This window comes from Parambassis ranga, chromosome 9 (genome assembly GCF_900634625.1).
Source record: "Parambassis ranga chromosome 9, fParRan2.1, whole genome shotgun sequence".
NCBI classification, from domain to species: Eukaryota; Metazoa; Chordata; class Actinopteri; family Ambassidae; genus Parambassis; species Parambassis ranga.
Window position 1 is genome coordinate 1,112,688 of NC_041030.1, and position 19,343 is coordinate 1,132,030.

Below are 19,343 nucleotides of genomic sequence, written 5' to 3' on the forward strand. Positions count from 1 at the left end.
CCACCAAGGTACCCATATTATTTTGGAATATGTATCTTGGTATTGAGATTAGGAATAAGATTTACATTGTCTAATGTAAAAGGGGCATCAGATTGTTGAAATACAATAATTGTTAATTATAACATTTCACTGAAATGCTGTAATATTGGAATCTGGGACACTTGTACAGCTAACTAGATGGTACCAAGGAAGTTTTGACAGTGTCAACCAAATATTAAGTCCATTTTCTACAGCTGATATGTAAAACTGCCAAAGGCGGGAACGTAGTTGATAGCTGTAGGGACTGCAGCTTGGTGAGGGCCCACACAGAATAATTATTTAGAACCGAATGCCTTAAGCAATATTCTTTTGTGTGGGTCCAGATATCTAAAATATACTCCTGCTGCAAAGAAACACAATCTCAGAATTTGGAAACTAGGCTTGTAGCTACTACTTGTTTTTCCTCCCCAGAACAAAGGAGATAGTTATTCATCTTGAAATAGCTTTGTATGATTTATTAATTCCAATCCCTAACACAGGCTTGCTGATTCTGATTATTGTGGATTTGGGAGTGGAGGTTTCCAGGCTGGAGATAGGATTATTTTGCCATTTATACATTCAATGTCAGTTTCCAGGCACCGGTCTTAAACAAGGTTTGCATGCTTATGCTGACACAGGAATTGGCTCTCAGATATTTGTGTGGTTGTAGACACTAAAGTAAAGCTTGTATAGCCACGGCTTTCTGATTTCACTGTCTTAATTAAAAACAAAGCACGGTTTACGAAAATGTGCATGCAGGTTAAGCCAATTGTTCATTACTGTATATTCAGCTAAGTAATTATTACATGTACTGTATGTTCTTGATATATTATGTTCGCTATGATCCTAATTCTTATTGGAAATTCCATTTTCTGTCCCATTTTTCAGCAGACTAGCTGCTCACTTTAATAAAAGACGCCTGCACATTTACATGTTGTTTGTACACGGGCTGTGCTTCATTGCTCTTCTGTTAAAAGATTTCAGATACTTGGTAGGCATGCTTGTTTGTTTGAGGAAAATTGTCTTGTACAGGGTCTTGTACAAGGTCTTGTTTTGCATTATTGTCTGAAGCCCGAAATTCATGAAAAGTAACTAATTTTGTGGGGTTCTTGTTTCTTTAGTTTGCTGATGTGTATAATGGTAGCCATAAATGAACAAAACCATCCAACCATTGTGTTTAGATTATATAATAAGAAGAAGAAAAACAGATCTTTTGATGTTTTTATAATTTTTTTACTTCTGCTACAAATCCAATGTGTCTATTTGGTCCAGTGGTGCAGCACAATCTACATAATACACAATGCAAGAGCTATGAGAACTTTATGTTCATTTCCTAATGATTTATTAATAAAGAGAGAGCAATGATACTGTATATGTATTTCTTCTCATATTTTCCATCTTGCTATATGGCACAGGTGTGAGCACATTTTAATCCTTTCTGTCAACTGTGAAAACAATAAATCACAATTTCAACACGAGCGTGAGGTGTTTAGATGAAGAGAGCTCTCTGCTTTCAACTGGATCAACCATGAGAGTGAGAGTTATGTTACTGCCCAAGAACCGGAGGATGAATTTGTTCCTGACTTTGTCTTTCTTGGCTATAAAGCTGTTCATTTGCCAGCAGCGAGTGCCATGTATAGAACAATGCCTCATGCCAACAATCAGCACAAAGCTCCCGCTTGTTTGGGGAAAAACACAAAATACCCTGCTGCTCTGCTGTTCAGAAGTTTGCTGCCGGTTGTAAGAAATCAAAGTCTGGATCTGCACTCCAAGCCACCTAAGTAATTCTTTTGGTAGGACCGGTTCTGCATGTGGTTCGAGGTTTGGATCCTGTCTGTCTGCCTGCATCTCTCAGTGGGACAGCAGCACTGAGGTCAAAAGGAGCACCATGAATTACAATTCCTTGATTTGTAACCTGCAGGGACTTTGATTTACAAGGGTGATCAGAGGGAAGAAATCCTCTGGCAAGCTAGCATGAAGATGGGGAGTGTGCTGAGGGAGTGTAATCACGTAGCAGACTGCTCTTGAAAAGAAGGTCAAAGCCCACTCTTATTGTGATTAAAACCCTCTTTATGCGTGCTGTGCAGTTCCTTAACCACTAGGGCCAGAGGTGATAACAAAGGAGATGTCAGGCTGTACTTTGGAGGGCAACCTACACTGTGGGTTTAGTTGTAATTATCACCATGCCCTTCTGTGATTTCATAAACAGCAACACTGCTTACATCTTCAGCTTGTGTTAGAACCATTACAGTACACTAATACTGACAAGTAGGTGCTGCTCCACATATACTAGCTTAGTATAAGAAGGCCTTGAGGCTTTTTAGCATTTGAAGAGTTACTCCAGCACAATAAAGTACAATGGTGAGGATACAGCAAATAAAAAGCTGTCTAGTACCAATTATGTATCCAGGTATATATCCACCTGTCACTCAAAGCAGTCCATAAGTCCTCATATAATTAAAACAAATGAGAAAAAAATACATGATGAAAAAAACAACCCCCCCCAAAAGCAACTGTTTAAAAGAGACCAAAACTGTTCTTGGACCAGCTGTAAACGTGGTCATTTAAAATGTGCCATCTTAACATGGGATTCTGTTTTCTTTTTTTTGCCAACAATACGTTTCATCACATGTGCACTTACGTGTTACACTGTAAAACATGCAAGAGCCAAGTTCAAGATTATTTTCAAAGATATTTCTTATCTCATTTTCAGACCACTTCAAAAATAACACTGACCTTCAACTTTGAGGTTTTTCAATGACTTAAATGATTCATTGCAATGACTGACACTTTTCCAGTTAAACATTAAATTACAATAGGATTTTGTGCTCCTTCCAGCTGTTGTCATTCAATACTAACTCTAGTTTTGCTTCATACACCAAGTGCTGTTATAAAAAAGCATGTGAGGATACTCTGACTCTGCTTTTCTCTGCTGTCTTTCAGTAACCGACTGTCGAGTATTAGAGGGATTGCAGAGATATTCCTCCATCCCCACATACCTGCCTGTCAACTATCAGCTGCTTAACGCTGATCTGGCTTTTTTCCTGAAGGAAGCCAACCAGGACTTCATGAGGAACTCTAGCCTGATGTCACGGACGGAGCCCTTCTTCATCTACCAGGCCAGAAGTTTGCCCTCTGTGAACGCTAGCTATGGGCCCCTCTCTGTAGAGCAGCCTGTCCCTTTAGAGCTTCTACAGAGCCCGGGGACTTTTCCTGCCTCTTCTGTTTTTACCTTCAACTGGAAGGTGCAGACCTTTATCATGAACACCCGGATTCACTTGGCCAAACCCAAAGTCCAGGTGCTGTTTTATCTCGCAGGCAGGGACTGGGATGACTACAGTGCCATCAACAAGCTGCCCTGTGTGCACATGTTTGCTTTCCATGAAACCCAGGAGGTACGGGGCACTTGCCAGCTGAGGGGAGAGCTGGGGTTGTGTGTGGCTGAGTTGGAACCACTAGCCAGCTGGTTTAGCCCACCCAGTGTTGTGCCTGGACGCCAGAGGAACCTCGAAGTGTCTGAGGGCACCCAGGTGGAGCTCTACTATACGCTGCAGTCCACAGAGGCAGGAGAGTGCCACTCTGAGGAGACCAGAAAGGATAGCTTCAGCCGCTCAGCTCAGGAAGGGCTGTTTGGTTCCTATACATCCACACCACTGAGAAGGATTGGTGGCGTGAGGCTTTACCAGAACCCCACCGAGCCACCTCTTGCTGAACAAAGGCTGGATAATAACTTCATGGTCATGGTACCTGCCACACCCATGAGACAGAGAGAAACTGTGTCTGCTTTTATTACTGTGTCAGCCTACTCTCCTGTGGAGATGTTTACGCTCAGGTAAGAATACATTTATTGATGTTCTTCTATGATGTGTATAGCTGCAGACTTTCCCTGTCAAACAATGGAATCTGCAGCTAGTCCACCCCCCCCCTGCTCTCCATGTTTCATCACCATTTAGCTGTAAGTCAACAAAACAAATTTAACATATTGATTTGATCACTGCTCATATACTGCACCTGTTAAGCAAGGTTAAGAGTAATTCCTCTGCTGCTGCACTTTGTTGATCAAATCATTATTGATTGTTTAGTCGGCTGACAGCATAAATATAAAACACCAGCTAATGACAATAACTTAGTTGTGTGATTGGCTGTAATGTAATTCAGAGTGGATATCTGAGGCTTCTTGATCTCATCGCTATGCAACACACAACCTGTGTCTGTGAAGGCATGTGTCGCAAAAAGTATTTATTTATTTATTTTATTGTTATTATGTAGAAGTGATGTGTCAAAAACAACCAAAATCAACACATGAGCATGGTCCAAAGAGCAATATGCCAATACCCTGAGATTTTTACAAGAGGGGGTTGGAGAGGTCACAGTGACTTTTGACAACCATGATTATACATTGCTGTGATTGCCTTTATGGGGAGAGACAGTGTTGAAAATACAATTTCGACTATTACTCTACAGTAACTAGATTATGAAATGTTTTGTTGCCTTCAAGCTTTCAACAGCCAGGTAACCAAGCAGTAGTGAAACAGTGGAAGAGGGTTACCTCTGTGAAATGGTGTGATTCAGTGAAGCTGTGGATAGGTACTAATTACAGTGAACAAATGAGACAAAATGATTTAGATAATCAACATGCTATGCAAATGAGGTTGTCATTAATTAAAATGCATGTCCATTAGTGTAATGACTGAAGCTGATGTTAATCACTCCCGTTTAGAACATTTATAAACCCTCAGAGATGCTCAGGCGAGGGGTCAAAGCAATTCATCAACTGGTGTAAAGAGGTAAAGTGTTTTCTGCTTAGGCAAGGGAAAAGCACAGAGGCAATTTTTAAAATGAAACAAATTAATGTTTATATCAAGCTGGCCCACACTTGTTTCCTTTTCCCATTTGTTTACTCATGAAGATCATTTTTCCAGATACAGTCAAAATAAAATGAGCTTCAGGCTCCGAATTATAGTTTAAGTAAACAAGTTAACAATAGCTGTGAAGTTTGAACCAACCAAACTATATTTTCAACATGTCTTTCCTGTGCTTCCTTTAATTAACCAAGTTGTTGTCCTGAAGTGATAAGGCATTGGAAACTTTTCCTTTTTCCAAACTGAGAAACTGAATGATTTCTTTCATCAGTCAAATGAACAGGCCAGGCTGGCCACAGGGGCAATACCCGTGGTGTTTTTTATTTGGCAGTGTAGCACATGGCAGCGCAGGTTGGCCATCTGAGAGTGACAGATATGGAAAGGGCTCTGTGTGGTCCAAGGTGATAAGGCTGTCCTCATACATGCATCTGTTAGGACGCTTAATCACCAGAGCGAGAAGACTGTGATCTCTATATTCACAACATCATTATCATCTGTGTACTACACACTTCTCTGTCAGTTGTTGTTGGCTGCAACTGTAGATGCAGGTTGAGCTTCTGATCCTGTGAAATCTGTCAAACCTTTCATTACTTTAGTTTGACATGTTTGTTAGAATTAGTTTTTAATGACAAAATCCAAGGCTCTCATACTTATTTTATACTTTATTCAGTGTCGGCATGGGCAAAAAACATATTTGTATTAAAGATCTCACCTTATACACATGAATGCATGCAAAGATATATGTAAAATAAAAGGCTAAAATGGCCACTACATCCTTCAATAATTCTCACCTCTTCAGTCAAGAATTCAGTCTTCACCTTTGCTGGATCCATTATGCTGAAAGGCTCATGCTGTGATAGATGTTATGCAATGAAAGCTAATTTCACATATTTTAATAGCCAATCATCTGGCCAATTTATTGCATTGCGGATGCCCAGCAGGGTATGGCTTGCTGGAGTATTTCTGTGTTGACATGCTACTTTTAATTTGATGTCTCCTGATTTGGTTTGACCTCCTCTGTGTTAATAGGCTCTGTCACTCAGGAGCTGCAAAGTTTGGCTCAGTTTTGCTGTAGTTTACTTTGGTGTGGGGCAATAAGGATTTGCTACGTTTAGTAATTATCTTGGGTCAGCCTCATATTTGAGGACATTTCTGTTTCCTCTGCCGTTTCTTGCTTTGATATAGGTTTCTCCAGTGAAGAAGAAGAAGTCAGCTTAAGACAGCTTAAAATGTGATGTCAAAGAGTAAACTGCCTGAAACACATGTTTGTGTTCAGTGTGTTTATCTTGTTATCTTCTGCATGAGCATGGTGAGGGATCCAGTTAAATAAAATGTGCCTCTGACTACATAATTTAGGACAGGACATCAGTTCTAAAGAAGCTGCTTGAAGGAGCGGCAAACAGGTCCAGTTGACCTGCTTCAAGCTTTTAAATGAAACAGTTTGTAAAGACATAACATTTGTTTAATTGTATAATAATTTATTGTATTTGTCCCTTTCAGACAGCATTTAAAGCAAAAACTAAATTTAACATTAGGTAAAAACAAAACAGTTTGTGGTGTGAGGGGACTTTGACCTCAGACTCTTAAGTAAAGGTGAAGGTCTGCTGTGCTTAGTTACCTCCTTGCTCAGACTTTTACAATTGTATTAGTTACATGACTGGATGAATTTGGCCAATATAATCCCATTGACAACATGTGACATACATAATTTGAAAAAGGTATACATTCCTCATGAAAATGAGCTTTTATACTTTCAACATAACAGAGATTTTTTATAAAGCAACAAAAAAACATAAACACAGCAGACACCATGACCCATTAAAACTGTCTGAACCCACTGTATAGTCATTTTATTAACAAATATAAATGTGGTGTGATTTACTGTGAAAACTAAATACACAAAATGAATACCGTGCTATATTGAACAGTATAACATGTTGATTTGTATAAAACATGTTTTCAATGTCAAAGGAATCCTCAAAGACTATATGATGATGAACAAAGTGGGATTATTCACATCCAGCTCTTTGATTGCTGCATCCTTTGCTGTATTCCTAGTTTGATATCCTCCTGCTTTGGTCTGCTAGATGAGAAACCGTTTTACATCATACTCCACTGTAATGCTGTTTTATCGTGAACAGGAGTAACTCTTTATAATGTCATAAAAACATTTCTGCACACTAGCAGATTTTGCACAGTTGCTGGAGAGTCAAATGAATAGAAAGACATTGAAAAGGCAGTAGGAGTATAAGGCCGTTAAATTTAATATGCATGTGTAAGCTGAAGTCATTGTCATAATATGTTTTTTGGTATCACTGTGCAAGCAATTGAGATTGTTGTGTGTCACTGTTATTTCATTGTTATCCTTCAGTATTATATGGTTCATATGCAAATCAAATGCAATCAAGGAAATGATTTTAAAGGATATTTTTCTCATCTGGTCTCCAGTGGTAAAACCATGAGCTCAAAAGAAAACAAGTCTATTTTCTGACATTGTGCTGCTATACAGCATGAGTCACTGTATGGTGAAGGCTATTGCATGAGCATTGTGCTCTATGGCCATTACTGTACATACATATGTGTCCATTTAAATAACAGCTTTCTGTATTTTCTGTGCAGTGCGCACACTTCTTTGTAAATGTAGATTACTTGAGAGGCAAAATGTTCGCTTCCTGCTGTAGCGAGGCACCAAGGAAACACACACGCACTAGTGACATTTGATGTCTTTTGTGTACGAATATTACCACGGTGGGGAACTGGGTTTGTCTTCATGTTTCAAACACTGTTTGGCTGCATCTCGACCAGACTCACATTTTTCAGGTGCTACACACTTGTCTTCATCTCGACTCCAGTGACTTGAGGCGTTCACTTGAGGCAATTTATCTGATTTTTAGTGCCATTCCCTCTCGGCTTATACAACTTTTTTCACATATGCAGTAGTATTCCCAACACCTGCAACACTTTGATGTGTAAATTAGCATGAGTTCCCAATATTACACAAATATATCTCCAGATATAACAGTGGATTAATTAATAACTAAAAGAAATAAAGCATACGGAATATTGAAAGCACGCTACTTAAAATATGAATATTCACACTATAGACGTTGAATTACCTACAAAGACCAAAACCGTTTTTGTACCAGTCTATGAATGTTATTTGTGTTGTACAGTTTGGGATTTTAACATGGAGGTCTGCAGAGAGTCACAACTAAAAGACTTGCAGTTTTTGACACATCCATGCTGGCTGTATTTCCCAGACTATAAGAATAAGCTGCACCTCCAACTGGCAATACCAAACAATCTCCACATGAACATGCTAAATATTGCTCTCTCCCAGTATTTCTACACACAGTCATGACGCGTCTGTTTGTATCTTAGATACCCTCGGTCTCATTTGAAATAACTGAAGTACATTATTCTTGTTTTTTTATTTGGTTTACTTGTGTTTAAAAACAGCTGCACTGCTTTTGGAATAATGTGAGATTTGTTTCTCCCCAAAGCACAGAGAACATTTGATAAATAAAGAAGTATTCAACAACTCAATAAACAGAGTTCATTACAACACAGTTGTGGTTGTTGTTATGAAAAAAATATTAATTTAGAACCAGTGAAAAACTAATTATTTTGGTAAGATCCTGTACTGTATAGGTTTAAGCCTAATGAAATCTTTGACACACATACAGTATTAATATTCAATTCAATTCAATTCAGTTTTATTTATATAGCGCATATTACAATCAGACATTGTCTCAAAGCGCTTCACAGGAACCCCCCTAAGAGCACTGTGGCAAGGAAAAACTCCCTTTAAGAGGAAGAAACCTTGAGCAGGACCCGTCAGCTTAAGGGGGAACCAGTCCTGCTGCTAGTCAGAGAGGATGAGGGAGAGAGAGAGAGAGAGAGAGAGAGAGAGGATGAAGGAGAGAGAGAGAGAGAGAGAGAGAGGAGCAAACATGATACAAACATGATACAGTACAGAGCAAACATGACAGCAAGATGAAACAGTGATTATATTGCAATAGATATCTATATATATCGTCAGTCCATAAGTAGGAATAGTAATTTGATAGTAAAGATGAGCAGCAGGGGCTAGTGAAGTCGATGAGCACAGGAGAGACTGCAGGTCAGTATGCAGGTCTTGAGACCTGCAAAGAGAGAGAGCGAGAGCGAGGCACAGAACTACAAGAAAGACAGTTAACACAGATTATGAGACGATATTACCCAGTATGATCCAGACTAAGGAGAGTGGAGGAGAGGTCAGAGGGTGTTCAGAGGATCGTGTTTGTGCCCCCCGACAACGTAGAGCAAGAGAGACTTCACGGGCCGGACTGCAGGTCATCATCCAGGTCTTGAGACCAGTGTGAGCCAAACTAAGGAGAGAAAAGGAGAGGTTAGAGGGTGAGAGGGAAACTGCTCAGTGGATCATGTTTGTGCCCCCCGACAACGTAGGCCTAGAGCAGCATAGCTGTGCTACACACTAGGTCTAAGGCTAACTGTACGCCTTACTAAACAGAAAAGTTTTAAGTCTAGTCTTAAAGGTGGAGGCAGTGTCTGCCTCTCGGACCCAGATTGGTAACTGGTTCCATAATAGCGGTGCCTGATAGCTGAAAGCTCGTCCTCCCATTCTACTTCTATGAATCCTAGGAACTACTAGTAAACCTGCACTCAGAGATCTGAGTGTCCTATTAGGAACATATGGTACAATCAGGTCCTGCAGATACAATGGAGCAAGTCCATGAAGAGCCTTGTAGGTTAGAAGAAGGATCTTGAAGTGTATTTTTGAGTCCACTGGGAGCCAGTGAAGAGACGCTAGGACAGGAGAGATATGATCCCTTTGGCTGCTTCCTGTCAGAACTTTAGCCGCTGCGTTCTGGATCAGCTGCAGACTGTTGATGGAGTAATGTGGACATCCAGACAATAAAGAGTTGCAGTAGTCCAGTCTTGAAGTGACAAAAGCATGGATGAGCTTTTCAGCATCACTCTGAGAGAGGATGCTCCTGATCTTAGTAATATTACGCAGGTGAAAGAAAGCGGTCCTGGAGACCCGCTTAATATGAGAGACAAACGACATGTCTTGATCAAAGATAACTCCAAGGTTCCTCACAGTCGTACTGGAGGCCAGAGTAAATCCATCCAGGGAGAAAGTATTATCTGATAAACTAGTTCTGAGATGTTTCGGTCCAAAAACAATGACCTCAGTCTTGTCCGAGTTTAATAGTAAAAAGTTGGAGGACATCCAGTCCTTTATGTCCTTTAGACACGCCTGTAGTCTGACTAGCGGCTCCGTTTCTTCAGGCTTCATGGATAAATACAGCTGGGTATCATCAGCATAACAATGAAAGTTTATGCCGTGCTTCTGGATGATGTTTCCTAGAGGGAGCATGTAGAGGGTGAACAGGATCGGTCCGAGCAAAGAACCCTGTGGAACACCGTGGTTAACCCTTGTACCTGTGGAAGACACATCGTTAGTGTGAACAAAATGAAATCTGTCAGATAAATATGATTTAAACCAGCGCAGTGCTGTTCCTGTAATCCTGATCTCGTGTTCCAATCTGTGTAGCAGGATGCGATGGTCTACGGTGTCGAAGGCAGCACTGAGATCCAGTAGAACGAGTACAGAGACGAGACCCCGGTCCGATGCCATGAGGAGGTCATTGGTGACTTTAAGCAGTGCTGTTTCTGTGCTGTGATGGGCTCTGAAACCAGACTGGAAAGCATCAAACAGACTGTTACTACACAGGTGGTCGTTTAGCTGACTTACAACAAGAAGTGTCCTTCTTATTGTTTGATCTTCCTTCCTGCGGTGATAAAGGACAAAAACTGCAATATAATTGTTTGCAATGATACAAAATTTGTTGTTATTTGTGCAGCGATAATAACTGTTATTGCTGTGTTGTATTTTTGTTGATGTTTTGTCTGTCATTAAATGATGTGGAAGCTGGGGCTGCTGCACTGCATGCATTCTCTGTGTACGTGTCTGTGTGCTGTGCAGCTGTGTGTGACATGTGCAGGTGTGTACACTAGATTGTTCAAATGTCTCAGCTTTGTGCCAGGCAAATAAATACTAGTAATCTTCTGCATCTGGTTTGTTTAATAGTTTTCTCCCATAGACAGGATTCAACCAAAGACATTTTAATAAAACTGTCAACCTTATGCAATAACAGTGTGTCCTTGGTTGAGTATTTGTAAACTTGTTTGGGGTCTTTGTTTCACATGTTGTGCTCACACTGGAGTGGCTATAATGGAATTTTCCCCTGTCTTTTAAAGACATCAGTGAACCAATTATTTTCCATTCCATTTTATTATGTATGCTGGTGGAGGAGTGACTAAAGTCATCAGCTGTGATGGGACAGAATACTATACAGGTGTTTCTGCATTACTGCATATATCCTCAATAACTGCAACTAACTGTATAGTGTTGTAGTCCAGCTAGACCGAGACCAAGACACTTCTGAGACCGGAGGGTATCAAGACCAAGACCATGCCACACAAGACGAGACCAAGACCGAAAACAACTAAGTTAAATCATCATTATAGTTATTATAGTTAAATCAAATTCATGTTATCTTTCCTATTATATTGTCCATGTTTGTCATATTAAATCCCCCAGATTTGTCACAGAAATAGTAATCATGCGCCATAAATATGGGCCATAGTTACAGGCCCGTATTTCATGAATGTAAAACTCCCTCTAGGCTTGATGGAAAATAATATTCTCAGCAGCTCTGCTATGACCAGGTTATCAGAACTCGTCAAGGGAAAGAGATGAGATGTACGAGGAAGGAGGAGACATTAAATATCTTATTTAAGGGACAGAGGCCTAGGATAACCTCTGAATATGGCTACTTAATGATCCCTTGGATTGAATTTAAGAGAGTGAGCCTCCAGTTTAACTTGCACCTCCAAGTGCAGAGACAATGATATGTCCCACTGTAGTATTCACACTTCATTAATTTCATCAAGCATTTAACAACATATTTACATCTAGTCAGATACATACACAAAATAAAAGATTAACTGCACGTTAGTTATGGCATTGACTGTTGAGAAACTGTAAACAATGTAAGATGTTTATAAATGCATCTGACTGGTTGCATTTGAAGAGGGGTGTGTAATAAATAATGATATTGTGATGAATCAGAGGCAAGGCCCTGGCTGGCTGAACGTTTTCTCAGAACTGGACTTTATTAACTGCAGCAACAATAATGTATATATCACTGTGTGTGCACGCATCAGATGTCGCACAACACGGACTGGCAGCGAGTTGAGGGCCCGGCTGAACATACACCACAGGTCACTACAACACTGTAGCGATCCTGCAGTAATGTTTCGGTTAAAATGTTGTACTGCTGTTCAGGAGTTATGTCATTACTGTCCGTTTAAGGATGCATGGTGTATGTGCAGAGGTCAGGCATACAACTGGCTGAGAAGGTAGGGGAGTGACTGTGTGAGAGTGGGGAGCCCTGTGTGTGTGTGTCTGGATGAGGAGAGCCCGAGACCAAATAGAGTTAGGTCTGTGACAAGGTCAAGACCACATAAAATCACTTAAATGTACCATTAAACTACTTCAGTCACACACACATATATGCTATCCACTTCAATTTTTACATTTATTTGATCTAATTCTAAGAAATTACTGTGTTTTCAAAGAGTATAATTTATGACACCATACATTGTTGTGACAGATTCTCATCCAATGTTAAAACAAAGGTCAAGGTCACAATCCCATCCCTTAAGTTTCTAGTTTTTTCTAGTTTTTCACTTTGGTTGATTTGATCAAGCACCTAAAATCTGCCATTAAAATTGCCTTGACCAGTTTTTAAATGGATTTTGTTTCATATATCTATATCTTTATATATTCTTTTATATTTGTATAGTAGCTGCTTTGTTTTTAGTTGTTGCACCATATAACAAGAATATATTAAAAAAATATCCAGCATACACTCTGAAATGCTAAAGTCCAGGGTTTCAGTACCCTTGACACCACCAGCTGCTTTGTTTTTGCCCACTGTAGTAGTTCATTTTTACTTGTGGTTGGAGTTGGCATTAATAACTACAGGTTAAGGTTAGACATTAAAAAACAGGGCAAGGGCTTAGATCATTGTCTCAAAACACACAAATTCTTGGCATTAAACAATACAATGAAAACCTTTCCCTTCTGCTACCTGATGAGTTTTGGCATCCATGAACACACAGAGATGCAGCCAGAGAAATACACACACATTCTGTTTTCAAGGCCTGAAATAGTGACCTTATGTTACTTTTTCCTGGGGAGGACTTTACTACATTTCTCCAGTTAAGATGCTCTTAGTTAACGTTGAAGTCATCATTAATATTGCTGTTTCAGCTCCAGACCACTAATAGGTCACAGTATAAATATAATGCTTAGTAGAAATAGATGATCAACTGCTCAGATTAAGAAATTAGACAAGTACATAAATGCTAAGAGCCTTGTTGAGGACCTCCTCTCCCTTTACACAAGACCACAGCGCACAAATCAAGTCAGTGGTCACATAAACATATCTAATTCATTATAGTGCAATCTCATTAGAAAGCCATCATCGCCCACTACAGGCTCTGAATCAGCAGTCATCGGGATGCTGCTGCAGGGGAGAGTTGTGATGAAAGAATAAGAGAATGCCTTGTCATTATTATGAAGCCATTGAAGCCATAAACCACTTTCCTAAAACAGTGTCTTTATTTAAAAATGGGAGAAAAGAGTACTCCAAGGACCAGATATAGATGATTAAAATTAAACATGTCTGAGAAGGAAACTTCAAACATGCCTTGAATAAGTCTTGTCAGATGTCTCCTAGTCGTTATGAATAATTTCTTTGTATATTGTTTATATTTAGTCGGAGACAGATTTCAGTGGCAACCTGCCGCACATTACGTGTGCATTTAAACAAACTGTTTTCATTCCTGTAATGTGGCTAATAGTGTCAACAGACAGCTTGTGGAGGCCTGATGGATGCAAAGATAATATTAGATAAATATATTATAAACATTCCTAAAATTGAAGAGCAATGTGGTAGCGTCTCCTCGCTTTTTCTGCATGCATCACAAGGTGTCAAACATCACTGTGTCTTACTACTAATGTCCGATTACATTTGTAACATTATTATTAGCTTGGGGACGACAGGTTGGTTTCTCCCTCAGTGTAAACACAGTATTGTTCACTCAGGGATACTGTCACACAAATACTTCCAAAATGTCCCAATAAATAACAGCTGACAATGATTCCTTCAGTTTGTTACTCATATCTCATTTTGGAAATAATACTTCATGATCATGTTCAGTCACTGTATGGTCAGGATCATGCATCAGCACTAAACGATTAGTATTAGGAAAAGATTATAGCTTTGGCTACAAGAAGACATGTTCACAACACATGACCTGTTCTAGCTGCACTCTATCAATGGATGCCACAGAAAGAAAGGGTATGAAGATTTACTTCATCTTTACATCATAACATTGCATCCTTTTTAATTATAACAATCTTGCTTTCTTTCGACAAGACATAACTTTACTTAAACAGGTGAAACAAATGAAACACGGCTACATGCTCTTATTCCACACTTAAGATTTTCTGGTATACTGTAATTTCTTAGAAATCTCAGCAGCAGTACACATCACAGAGAGGCTTTAAATGCTTGACATGGTAACATAGTGATTATTGTTATAACATAAAACATTTTACATGATACAATGTCACAAACAGATAAATAATATATTGCAATAACAAGAACATTTTATAGTCTTAATGTTTATAAAAAAGTTAATAGTTATAACATGTGGTAATGACATAAGCATATAGGCAGTTCCACACTTTCATAGATTTCATAGCATACAGTATTTCTGAAGCCAGACAGTTAGTAGTGGTTTGCTGTTTCGTGTGAGTATTGAAAGTCTGACCAGTGTGCATGGACCATCTTAAGAGAATCAGTGTTAACAGCAGCATTTTGTCTCTTTCAATTTATCCAGAATTTTCTGACAGCGATCTTCCTGTTTGATCCACTGATTACATGTGTAACCATTCTGTCCTACTGTTACAGATAAGATTAGCATGCTAATTAAAGGCTGATGAATATTAAAAACATTGAACCTCACAATCAAATATCCTGCTGGAAGGCTAATAGAGGCCAAGCTCCCACTACTGATGAATATATTGACAAGAACAGAGCCTCAGAGATCACAATACATTTCCCGCTCTCTACATTATACATGCAGCGGTAATTATTTCTTTGTAGAATGACTGAATTAAATTACAATAATAATAACGTGTTCTATCTGTTATTCAGTGCTAATTAATGGGTCAGTTTATTCAATCCCCAGTATTTTACTTACACTTTTTTTGCCCCTCACTTTTTATTCCCTTCTAAGCATAAACATGATCAAAGCGCTTTTTTTTAATTACAGCCTCTTAGCTACAGCCCCTTAGCTTATAGTTCCATGTTTATTCTAGTGTCAGTACATTATAAAATTATTCCATACTTAGCCTTTATTATCAGTTTTCCATATTAAAGTAGTTAAATATTGATCCAATTTTTTTTCTTTATAAGAGTCATTTAGCTATAAATATTAAAATAAATTATATTAGTGATTGTTTATAAAATATGGTCATAGTAACACAATAGAACAAAAGAGCAATAACAAGAATCCTGTTTAACATCTGGCAGAAAGAACATGCATCCTTCACTCTGACAATGCCCTGAGTATAACAATATATCACACACTCTACTTAAACTTGAACTCTTTGGCTCAGTTTGATTGTGTTATCCATTAAACTGTGAACGATGCTCAGCTTATTAGCAGCCAGGAAGTACAGAGATATGATTTAGTGCTGTTTCTTGGAGGGAACACAATAAGATTAAATTGAATGGTTTCCTTATTCATTTTCATGGACTTTAATGCGCCCTTAAAACTCTGTAATTGGCACTGTAACTGGTTGTATTATATCTTTCCTGACACTTGTAGCCTCTTGTTCGCTGACAGTGGCTAATTATCTCAGATAGTTGCATTCTTGATGTTGTGGGACACAAATAAAAAAAAGTCAGCAGTCTAGAAACATGGTGACTCTCAAGGGATGTCTCACTCCTCTGTTCTTCAGACATCCAAGAAGTGGCCCAAATAAAAACAATAGCATTATCCTCCCACCACATATAAAGTCATCATAATTAGTAGATGCAAATGTGGAAGATGTAAGACTGCATTTTTTCTCTAGTGATAAGGCATAGACTGTCCTCAAATGCAAGATTTAGGATGTAGATTTATTTCTTTATCACAGAGTAAATGAGAAGATCAGTATGAGCTGTTAGCTGACTTTAGCTCAGCTTACTCTTGGTGAACAGTGGTGGAGGAAGTACTGAAGCTTGGTACTTAAGTACAAATTCCCAGCAAAATATATACTTAAGTAAAAGTAGAAGTGCTACGTCAACAATCCTACTTAAGTACAAGTCTTAAGTACTTACTTTAAATGTACTTAAAGTATTAAAATTAAAAGTACTCATGCACCGAATATATTATTGACTTCCATTGCAAAGGATCTGAACAGGTTAAAATAATCAAAGAAATCATTTTAAAGGTAGGGTAGGAGAGTGACAACCAGCCAATACTCCACGCAGGGTCCACCCGGAGGATTGGCTGATGTTTTTAGTGTTTTATAGCTTCCACAGATGATTCATATTCTTCGTTTTAAAGCAAAACTGCCGAACTAATCGGTTGCTATCGGATTGTAAAGAGAAGTTACACTAATTTAACAAAAAGTGCATCAGAATGAAATCTCCTACCCTACCTTTAAATTTAAATTGACAATGTGTAGTTAATTTACATTTTCAGTACAGACATCTTTGCAATGTACCCAGTAACCAAGCTATGGACAAGTCTGTGTGTCATGAGGCAGGCTGTGGGCATCAAGTGAACAGAGAGGCTGCTAATAAAAAACAGGCTTTCAGCATTTTTACTCTGTAAGTGTTCCTGCTTTAGATTAATGTTGTGATTAATGTTACTCAGACATTAATGGATGGATTTGTGTTAGCAGACAGTAGCTAACTAGTTATAACTAAGCCAGTGCACCGGCATCATGATTAAGGCTCACAGCTCACAGCATGACACCATCTTAATGTCTGACCTCACATCAGTCCAGCAGTACAGTTCAGCACAGCTGTATGAACACAACTGTATTCATAAAAGTACTTTTTAAAAATTGTAGTGGAGTAGAAAGTGAAGATAATAGCTGCATTATGTAATGGAGTAAAAGTATAAAGTATGCACTATTATTTTTACTTAAGTGGAGTATAAATACTAGGGGTGGAACGGTTCACTAAATCCACAGTTCGGTTCGTATCACAGTTCTGAGGTCACGGTTTTCGGTTCGGTTCGGTTCACATTGTTGAGGTTTTTTCTACTTTTAACACTCTGGAAATACCAGATATAGCATATAGCATAAAATACATAGTCTATTCATCCAACATTTACCATATTTAAGAATCAGTTCAGTGTTTCCCCATCATTATATCAGGTCAAGTCAATTTCATTTCAATATAGCGCCAGATCCTAACAGAAGCCATTTAAGATAACCTTAACCTTAACCGACGGCCCATACTCCCACCGTCGGACAGAGAATGACATGCTAGGTGGATAGCCTGAACTCTATGACTACGCTGAGCTATGCAATGCTAACGGTACTGATGTCCGTGGTTTTCTTTTTATTTTTGCCATTGAAATATTCTATTTACATCCCGTTCTGTAAGCACTGACGGGACCAGCGGCAGCTTTGCACAGAGTGCTGTGGGTCACTCTGCTCTGCTTGCAGCTGAAACTGCTGCGTAAAGCTGACCAGCTGTGAGTCTGTGGAGGAGGGGGAGGAGCTCACGGCTGCTGCTTGTCAAGGACAGTAACTGACTGCAGAATGATTTCACGTCAATCTCCAAACGTCACCAGAGAGAGTCACTAGTTGCTTTTGATTAAAAAAAGTTTGGAAAGCCGCCAAATGTAACGAGAGAGACGCCAAGTTGCCAACACTCGTCTCCATGCTGTGGTAAACATACCTCCCTGCATTACTTGATGCGCATGTCCAGAACCGAACAGAACACGCGCCCCAAACCGAAACACGTGTACCGAACGGTTCGGATTTTTTTCCTGAACCGTCCCACTCCTAATACATAAAAATGTACTCAAGTATAGTAAGGAAGTACAAATACTTAGATACATTCCACTACTGTTGGTGGAGAGTCAGCTCAACTCTGCTCAAAGATAAGAAAATCTGCCTACTTAGCTACCTAGCTGTTTTCCTTGTGTCTGTGCTAAGTGTAACCTCAATGTGGATGACCCTAGGCTCTGTGTCTCTGGTTTAAGCAGACACTGAAAAACAGACTCATGCTCTGTTACCCATGCTTTAATCTTAAAGCTGCAACTGAGCGATCTCTTCATCTTAGACATTAATACCACAAAAATTGCCAATTTCCAAACCATCGATCCATTCATACATTTTCTTTCACCCTATACAGGGTTGGGTCATGGGAGCAGCAGCCTATAAGGAAACCTCCCTCCCTCCCCAGACCTCCCTAACCCCACCAGCTCATGCAGCAAAGACATTCTGAGATATAATCCTTCTCGTGTATTCAGGGTCTGCCCGGGGCCACCTCCCAGATGGACATGTGCCAGAAGACCTCACAGAACTATATTCTGGTTCTGTTCATAATCTATATGAACAATTCTGTCCCTATAGGTTATGAGCAGAATTGGTGACAAAGGGCAGCCCTGATGCAGTTCAACCTTTACCAGCAGCAGGTGATATACTGACGCAAACCAAGCTATACAGGGACTGAATGGCTCGTGCCCAGTAGCCCATACTTTTCAGCCTCCTTCATAAGGTCTATGCAGGGGGGCTGGAAAAATCCAAAAATCTAAAATCCAAGAGGGACACTGTTGGCCAGCCCTTCGCCCTCGTCTTATTTCCACCCATTACAATAAAAATATTGTAGGAATCTGAACATTATGCACTATGCGGATACTTTAAGAGTCCTACTGATATAACAGTCTGCCTGTCACCTTAAAAGATCAACTGCAGTGTTCATGGTTCTTTGCTGTGGCTATACCGTATTTCACACTTGACTCAGTGATTTGACCTTTCAAGAGGAATAATGGTGTGCAATGTATGAAAAACCAAATGACACAAATTCGGCTGGGACCGAACTGTCTGCTGTATTTTTCTGTTTCTATTGATTTTAAGAAATTAAAAAGCAGAGGTCCAGCCAAAAGGCAGTGAAAGACACTTTACTTTTCTTTCTTGCCCACTTTAACCATACAGTGATGATTACTCTATGTTCATGACTGCATATTGCAGTTGCGTGCTTCTACATTTTATTGTTTAGGTTTTCATGACTCAATTCCTTTTATCTGGCAGGAAGCAGTGTGGTATTTTTACATTGTTCTGATCTTCAGGTTGAATTTCTTTGTCCT

General features: G+C 39.3%; 1 protein-coding gene across 1 annotated transcript in view; it reads left to right on the forward strand.

Annotated features, from left to right (window-relative positions):
• Positions 1 to 19,343, forward strand: part of si:dkeyp-14d3.1 (transmembrane protein 132C) — a 115,937-nt gene that overhangs the window by 17,081 nt on the left and 79,513 nt on the right. Inside the window, exon 2 of the mRNA XM_028414212.1 lies at positions 2,962 to 3,850. Within this exon, the coding sequence (XP_028270013.1) occupies positions 2,962 to 3,850 (889 nt within the window). The remainder of the gene's footprint in view (positions 1 to 2,961; positions 3,851 to 19,343) is intronic.